The sequence below is a fragment of the Alosa sapidissima genome, chromosome 8, assembly GCF_018492685.1.
Source record: "Alosa sapidissima isolate fAloSap1 chromosome 8, fAloSap1.pri, whole genome shotgun sequence".
Taxonomy (NCBI): Eukaryota; Metazoa; Chordata; class Actinopteri; order Clupeiformes; family Clupeidae; genus Alosa; species Alosa sapidissima.
In genome coordinates, this window is record NC_055964.1 from 15289580 (window position 1) to 15298334 (window position 8755).

Sequence of the window (8755 nt, forward strand, 5' to 3'; positions counted from 1 at the left end):
AGAATGCGAACGTGTGTAGCCAACTTTAAGAGAAGATAGATTAACGTGACAAATGTCAATATTTTCCCTCGACCGGCCCAAAAGTGAAGCGGCCCACCGGGAATTCTCCCGATTCTCCCGATTACCCACTCCGGGCCTGTCTCTGCTCTACATTTTCCTCGCGGAAACCATATGGATAGAAAACGACATTTCCCATCGGTCACTTCGCGATAAACAAGGAAATAGTGGAGAGGAGGACTGTCCCTTACGCAAACTCGGAGAGACTGCCACCCTATCTGTTTCTTTTGCGTGAAGTAAGGGATTGCTTAAGTGCACCCTTCATATGAGGAAAGGCATGGGCAAATAGTTTTTGCTGTTCACGCGTAATTATTGACTGCTTTTACACGGCTCAAGATTGATTCAGCAGGATCACGTTACCAAACTCAACCTCGACCTTGTTTGAACCCAGGTGGTGGTGGTGATAGTTGTAGTTAGGTAGGTAGGTAGGCTATGTTGTGTGTGTTGGTATATGGTTATGAATTTCGTACATGTGTGCACTTCCTGGTATGTTGGTCAGCACACAAATCTGTAATTGTCAGACGCACTGTGTTTAATTAGCCTACCTACCTGTGTGTGTGTGTGTGTGTGTGTGTGTGTGTGTGTGTGTGTGTGTGTGTGTGTTTTGTCTGTCACCCTCCTTGTCACATGATAAAGTGGGGAATGTATTTTAGTTAGCTTTCATTTCCTCGCCTGAAGGTTTCAAGAGGATAGGCTCACTTCAAAGAGGATACACCTAAATAAGAACAAAATCCTGAAGTGGAACATCTCTCAAAGGAAGAGGAACTGAAATGAAATGAAATATTCAAAATTTCTATTACTGAGCCGCTTGGGGGGTGGTACTATGAAACCATCTCGGGACTTTCACAAAAAAGATTGGCAGTTGGACGTCTGGTCTACAATTGCAGCTGCTCCAATTGAGAAGTGAGAGGTGAGATGAATTAAATGTCATATTTGGTCTGTGTATTCACCGAATCCAAACTTGAGTTACAATATAGTACATTTGTAATGGAAAAGCAGAGTTGTGACTTATATTGTTGAAGGGGCTATTTGATTACTAATATTGCTATCCAGGTCTCATCCAGGAGATTTGTAAATGTATTAATTTATCTCTAACAAAGCTGTACAATAAGTGATGCATCATGTGTAGGGCATCTGAATTTATAGAATGTCAGTGTCAACTTTAAATTCAATAAGCCTTGGTTTAAAATGACATGTGTAGGCTATGTCTCAATCTCAACTAATTTCTTAGCATTATATCTGAATCTGATATGTATATGAGTTGACCCTTTTTCTATCATTTGGACAGGGCATCCTTTTTCTATCATTTGGACAGGGCATACCAGGATTTGGTCCATCATGTCCTTTTACCCTTCCTATTTGTTGTGCCTTTGCCTGGGGATTTTATGTGTGGTGTTTGTGTCCTACTGGAACGCTGCATGGCGTGGCGGCTTTGCATGGGATGGTTCGGGCAAACAGTTCAACTGGCACCCTGTTCTTATGGTGACTGGTTTGGTGGTGCTGTATGGTTATGGTGAGTGAAATGAAATAATGACACATTGTCTTACACTTCCAGATTGTTTCTCTCTTCCTCTCCCCTTCTGGCATATCACATGCGTTCTTCTGTAAATTGCCGACCGCGATCAATCATACTTCCGTAGTTACTGTGGATTTACTGTAATGTCTAGGTATTGCACAATAATAAGATATTTCTCCTCTTTCTAACTACTGTAGCGGCTGTGGTGTATCGTGTGCCTCTAACCTGGGGACAAAATAAGACTCCATGGAAACTGCTTCATGCTGGGACTCTTCTCCTGGCTTTGATTCTGTCCATTCTTGGACTTTGTGCTGTGTTTGGTAATCACAACTCCCAAAACATCCCCAATGTGTATTCGCTGCATAGCTGGATTGGCATTTGCACCGTGGCTCTCTTCGCCTCTCAGGTACTATGGTTGATTGAGACAAACAGGAACAAAATTTCACATATTTGTTCCCATAACTGCACTACCATAAATAATATTTTAATGTGTGATTCCACTGCATATATGATTACTGTCCAAGAGGACACTGTAGATACAGTATATCCAGATTTGACTAGGATTTTTCCCTTCATTATTGCTTTAGTCCTGGTATAGATACACTTAAAATGGAGCTTTGAGTTGTACTTTTTTCATAAAAGGGGAAGCTGATAGTGTCTCTGCCTGTGGTTTTATTGTCAGTGGGTGGGTGGCTTTGCTGCCTTCTTACTGCCATGTTCTCCATTGGAGTTTCGCAAACTGATCAAACCTACTCATGTCTGGATGGGAGGAATCATTCTAGTTCTGGGCATAATTTCCTGCATATCTGGTATCAATGAAAAATTATTCTTTGCTCTGTAAGTATCAATATTTGTTCAATCATGTGTCTATGCATCCATTGGGGTATATACTGTCAGTTTATATATTAAAAGCAGTGTACTATCAATTGAATCTAGAAAAGGAAATGGGAATGGAACACAGCCTTACAAGAACTTGCCACCAGAGGCCCTCTTTGCTAACTTTCTCGGAGTTCTTATTGTTGCATTTGGATTAGTGGTGTTGTACATCCTGTCTAACCAAAATTGGCAACGACCAGAGCCTACACAAGATGTAGAAGGCTATAGGGTAAGGCTTAGAGACATCACTTCATATTGTGCAAAATATGGTGTTGGTAGTGTTAGTTAAAGTTGAAAAATGTGTAACTTGTTCTTAGAAAATAAAAAATGTATATCAGAGCATTGATGTGAAAAGCAGAAATGAAAAATATTCACAGTGACCTAATTTTATCACTCCAGCCATTGCAACATGAAGAAAGTTGATGGGCACAGAACCACAGTTACCACAGCAACATGAAGAAAGTTGATGGGCACAGAACCACAGTTACCACAGCAACGTAAAGAGAGAATGAAGACATTCATCTGCATGGTGAAAGAAACATATATGCTAGCCAATGCATATAATGTTTTGAAGTAATTTATTTACAATTTATTTTTTGCAAACTCATTGCGGAAATTTTGAATAAATGTTATGCTTGTATATATCTGTATCTGAGTGTTGTAGTTTGTGTAGAAGATTAATTGATTGTTATTTCACTCTCTACTATGTATATATCTACATGATTTTATACTTACTGAACATGCTGGACATTTGAGGAGCGTATTATGGCAGTAGGCCTTGAGATCCATTTGCAGTAGTGTGATCTCCAAACAGCCGACCTCTTTGCATGACTGCATATTTGCAAATTAAGTATACATACTCTTTTGATCCCGTGAGGGAAATTTGGTCTCTGCATTTATCCCAATCCGTGAATTAGTGAAACACACTCAGCACACAGTGAACACACAGTGAGGTGAAGCACACACTAATCCCGGCGGAGTGAGCTGCCTGCAACAACAGCGGTGCTCGGGGAGCAGTGAGGGGTTAGGTGCCTTGCTCAAGGGCACTTCAGCTGCGCCTACTGGTCAGGGTTCGAACCGGCAACCCTCCGGTTAAAAGTCCGAAGCGCTAACCAGTAGGCCACGGCTGCCCCTACTTTGCAAGACTACAGAGAAGAACCCACAAAAAAAAGCCTCCAACATAAAAGTTTTAATAAAATAAATTAAACTGGAATACATTTGTTCATATCAGCTGTGAAAACAGAAATTGTATTGTTTTTGGAAAATATATGTCCATTTTAAATGTGACATTTTCAAAAAGTCGATAAAGGGGCACATTTACCACTGTGCTGCATCACCTCTTCTTTTAACAACGGTCTGTAAACATCTGGAGACAGAAAGGCGTAGCCCCTGCCAAGCATGTCCAAGCAACATTCTCAATTCAAATCACAGTTGCAAACCATCTCTAAATGAGAGTTAAGTGGTGGCCATAACTGTCTTACCAGGCTTTGTTAATACATCTTTAAGTTGATTCAGTGGAAAATATGTTAGTGACATTTTGTCCTCCCGATGCATTGAGGATGTCAGTTTGTCAGGTAATTGTATGTATAAATCAGGGATGCTCATGGTTTCTGCATAATATCGATAGTGTTATTTTTTTAATAGACACAGGAATAAGGTTTGCTGCTTGAGGCGCTGAAAGCTCAAAGTCAATAAGACAATTCAATCGTCAAGGAAGCTGTCTCAAAAACACCTAAAACGGCTGTGAAGAAACCTTCCATGAAGAAGTCTGCTAAGAAAGCCATCAGTGAAGAAAGTTGTTAAGAATCCTAAGAAGGTCAAAGCTGTAAAGCCAAAGCTATGTGTGAAACAGGAGGGGCTGCGGGTATAGCATGGTCCTCTTAAAGGGAAACTTGGCAGGATTTCCCCCTCTGCTGTAGAAATTGTGCATTATGCTATTTCAAACTGTGGAAAAAGGTAATGATAAAGCACATGGATTTGTTTACAAGCTAGCAAAACGGTTAGCATAAGTTCGGTAGACAATGTGGATGTTACAAGGTAAGAAACACGATTTAAAACAAGTTTCTTGTTTCTCACTTCTCTTTCCGGGACGGTAGTCTCAATGTTGCAAGGTTGGTTTTCCGCCTGGGGACGCTAGGGGCAGCGGGAAAAGTCACCATTTTCACCGGAACAGGTCATTTAACCATCCAAATGATTTCTAAACGGGTTTATTAGGTTGAAATAGTTGCCAAGTTTTCCTTTAAATGTTTGATGCTGCAAGATTTTTAAAGTTTATGCAAAATATTTATCTTTTTGGCGGATGTAAGTATTTTATCTTTGATAGACAGTGGGAGTCAGAGGCATCCTTGGGGCTAATAAAGGTCAACAATGAAAACGGAACTGTTTTGCAAATGTCTGCATTCTAAATAAAAATGCCCTAAATCTACATTTCTAGAGTTTCTTGTCCTTCATAATTGGAGGGGTTTATTTATTTTGTGGTTGAGGTCCATTTCTCCATGTGAGTCTGCACTGCCAAGTGTCTCTTGGTCTAAATAAAATCTCCCCTCTGAACTTTTGTTTTAAAACATTAACCAATCTCTGATTCAAAGTGTCAAGGTCTGACATCACTATTTATTATACTATAAAGAATGCTTTGTGAAGTCTGAAAACATGCAATTGTAGTGTAGTATTTTTGCTCATGGACTGAATGACCAAAGGCCGGGCCCTGTTATAGACCATGAAAGCCAATTTTGAAGATTTGGTTGGAAATAATTGGAAGAAATGTTGTATGAAGACATGGCAGATGCACTGATTATAAACCTTATATATATATATGCATGGATGGATTATGAACCAGTACGCCCCTAGGTGCACATACACATCCAACCCACCCCTGTATACTCACCTGGGAATCGGCGTAATGGTTGGTATACAAGTGGAGCTAAAAGCAAATAACTGCTTTTTGAATGTGTATCTCAACAGGATTTCTAGCACACATTCATATGACGGGTGAATAACATAACCAGTGTTGTAATGGTTAAGGGCCATTAAATGATGCATCACGCACTTATGTTATGTGGCCGAGGGGCCCGATTCAGATATCAGGGGTGAATAACATAGTAGCGACTTCACACAGAGGTTCGGGAACCCCCCCCCCCGATATTTTCTATATATTCTAACCTGTACAAGGTGTTTCCAAAAAAATCTCCTATTTTTGGTTTACAGAACTAAATCATTTAACTAATTTTGAATGAAACCCAGCTGCTGTTTTTCTAAATTGAATCTTAATGGGTTTCAGGTAAACAATCCGAGAGTGTTAACAGGTGATATCATTTGATGATAATTTGACTTATCAAGAATAGGGTGGGGCCTATGTAATTCAACACCAAATAAAAAGCAGGAGAGCTCTATTCAGCAGATTGTTTTAGTGGAGAGTAGAGCTTAGATCTTAGCAATGGGAGCCCTAGTGTTATTTTGATGCTATTTGTAATTACTCTCCAGACTAAAGCTAATCGATTGCCTTGGCATGGAGAGAGTACAGATCTCTCAATGGGTCTTTGCCACAGGATCTACAGAATGCTAATCAGGAACCTCTATGTGAAGAGCTTCGCAAGCCTGTGCAGCAGCCTGTTCCTTTTCAGTCCCAGGCAAAACTAGAAGCTCATGTGAAGCAGCTGAAATGGACATTTCTCAAGAGACCAGAAGATCCTAAGGTACCGATTGTCCCCAATGTGCCAGTACCGGCTGATTCTGTGACCGTGAGGTGTGGAGAGGCTGATGTGCAAGTGTATGTGCATTGAGACTTCTTTGGCACTGGCCAGCTGATCCAACCAGCAGCTGTCTCTTGGTGACTGTGCTTTCACAGAGGAGGACCTCTCTGCACACTTTCTGGTCTTTGAATCTGAACTGCATGGGTGTGGCAGCAGGCTTCAGGTACTGTATGTTTACTCATAAGTAGTAAGTTCTTATGACTTCAAGAAGTGTTATCTCTATCACTGTGATTAGTGTTACTGAATACAAACTGACACCGTCCTCATCTTTCCTTCATAGATGAGTGAGGATGAACTAGTGTATACCTTCACACTTGTGTATGTGCCTAAATTTCTTCCTAGAACCACAATCATGAGGACAAGTAATGCCACTGTTATCAGCTGACATTTTCAAAGGTAAAAACCGTTAAGTGTCAAGTTATTACCAACCAATTTGGTCAGGTCTTTGTGCCATGCCACATGGAAGACCCTTAAGTGTCATGCGTTTTATTTTAATGTTAGGGAGCATAATGTGAGCAGTAATGCCCTCAGGCCAACCTGGGTCCCTTTTGCTGCCACTAAGGCTGCCGAGGAGGTCCTGGTCTTCTCCTTGAGACTCATGACAGGTTTGTGGGATCTGCATATGAATTCATGTAGAGATGAGCCAAAGCTTTGTAGCCCTTACCTCCACTATTTGTTGTTTTTTAGATGACTGGAAGTTTGAGCGGGTCCCCAACACCTACCTGGGAGACATCCTGCACATTGAAGCCTCAGTGATCCAGTGCAACCATGTGCCATTGCGTGTGTTTGCCCACTCCTGTGTGGCCACTGCAGTCCCTGACGTGAAGACGTCACCCAGATATTCATTCATTGTGAACTATGGGTGAGTGTCTGTAAATTTGTGGCATGTCTTGACCCATAGGTAGATTATTTTTTTAAATGATTGCAGCTTACTGTTTCATAGTTAATTCTGTTGACCCCTTGCCTATGGAGAACACTGGATTAAACTAGCTGGTGGAAGTTGGTAGCTTAACAAATTTAATCACAGGTTTTTGATGGGAGACTGTTTCTTTTACCATGACAAAGGTTTTTTTATGGTCATCTTGAAAAGCCTTTCTTGCCTGCAGGTGTCTCGTTGATGCCAAGCTAACCGGCTCCAGATCTCGCTTCCTGCCCAGGTCTCACGATGGCAAGCTGCAGTTTGAACTGGAAGCCTTTAGATTTGCACAGGGAGCTGGAAATTATGTAAGAGAAGTGTGTGTAGGGGGGGAGGACTAATTTCAGACGACTTACTACTTTCACCCTTCCAGATCTATATTACCTGTCAGCTGGTGGCAACCCCAGCATCAATAATGTCCAACCACAAGGCTTGTTCCTTCTCTGATGACCGGTAAGCAAAATGCCAAGACGACTGCTTTTGTGTGTCTTTGTGCTCAGTGCTGTCCTCTTCCCAGATGGACCTCTGCCGGAGAGCATGATGAAATGTGCCTCTGCTGTGACTCTACCTGTGGAACAGGAGAGGCTGCAGGTAAGGAACTTGGTCTAGCTCATCTATTTAAACTGCATATATATGTGTGTGTATATAAATAATACATTTTATTTAAAGTGCCTTTCAAGACACCCAAGGTCGCTTAAAAAAAATAAAGATGCTGCGGATGGAGCGGCGTAGTCGCCAGCGTACCCGTGACTCCAACACATGAAAAATACAAAATATATAATATATATTTTAATCTGTGTATGCATGTTCTTCTTCTGTTCATAGATGAACAGTGGGAATTGGAGGCTTCTTTGGGACCAATTAGTCAACAATACATAGTGACATGTGTTGCTAATATCTTAATATTTATAAATAAAAATGCTATTAATTGAACTTAATTGTTACTTTGTTTCTTGCTACTCCGAGGACAATTTTGGTAGTGGGTGAGGCTACATCGTTTTATGCAACTTTGTCTGTCCTACAAATTCTGGGGGTTTTGTGTCTTACACTGGTGTGTTGCAATCTGCTAACTGATCATGTCCAAATTGTCTGTCAAACCAGACAGCCATATGTCTTGTTTGGACATGTAGCACCAAGTACATACAAAAACCTGGATTCATTATTCAATGGAAAATAACCAGCAGAGGGCACTGCCAGCACTGGCCTTTGGAGTCCTTTGGACAACCTAGAGACCTTATGAGATCTTTACATGAGGAGTCCCATGTTCAGCGCACTTATTATTTATTTTTTTTATTTTTTTGGTCTTGGCTTTGAAGTCGTCCTTAAACTTCAATCTTGCTAAGCAAAATGTCTTGTTACCTTAAAAAAAAAACTCGGATACCAACCAAACCAATCCTTACCTAGGCCTACCTACTGACACATGGCTCAAAATTGAATTGCTCTTGATCAGCTACATTAGGCATGTTCAGGTGTGCCAGTGACTGCAATGAAAGATGGTGTGGGATTCAGGAGCAAAAACTAGAGCCTTGTTGTTACCATGAACAATTAGACAAAAGCTCTTGTCTGTTTTGAACAACCTTCTAAATGCCACATTGCTTTCATTGTTTTTCAGCATAAATTGATTGAACAAATGGTAATTGG

The 8755-nt window shown here is 40.9% G+C and overlaps 1 protein-coding gene and 1 pseudogene across 4 annotated transcripts; both read left to right on the plus strand.

The window, feature by feature from the left end:
- The first annotated feature begins 215 nt into the window (after nt 1-215).
- Nucleotides 216-3091, plus strand: LOC121715906 (cytochrome b ascorbate-dependent protein 3). Of its 4 annotated transcripts, none has more exons than XM_042101948.1 (7): nt 216-967; nt 1373-1570; nt 1771-1979; nt 2256-2410; nt 2510-2678; nt 2849-2858; nt 2903-3091. In XM_042101948.1, exons 2-7 carry the CDS (start codon nt 1396-1398, stop codon nt 2914-2916), a joined length of 732 nt encoding a protein of 243 aa, XP_041957882.1. In that variant the 5' UTR covers nt 216-967; nt 1373-1395; the 3' UTR covers nt 2917-3091. The 4 variants fall into 4 exon arrangements, with proteins under 4 accessions (XP_041957882.1, XP_041957881.1, XP_041957880.1 ...); XM_042101947.1 differs by having other exon boundaries at nt 219-474; nt 694-967; nt 2849-3091; XM_042101946.1 differs by having other exon boundaries at nt 219-474; nt 736-967; nt 2849-3091.
- Nucleotides 3092-5943: 2852 nt separating this feature from the next.
- LOC121715685 lies at nt 5944-8047 on the plus strand (annotated as a pseudogene).
- Nucleotides 8048-8755: the final 708 nt, after the last annotated feature.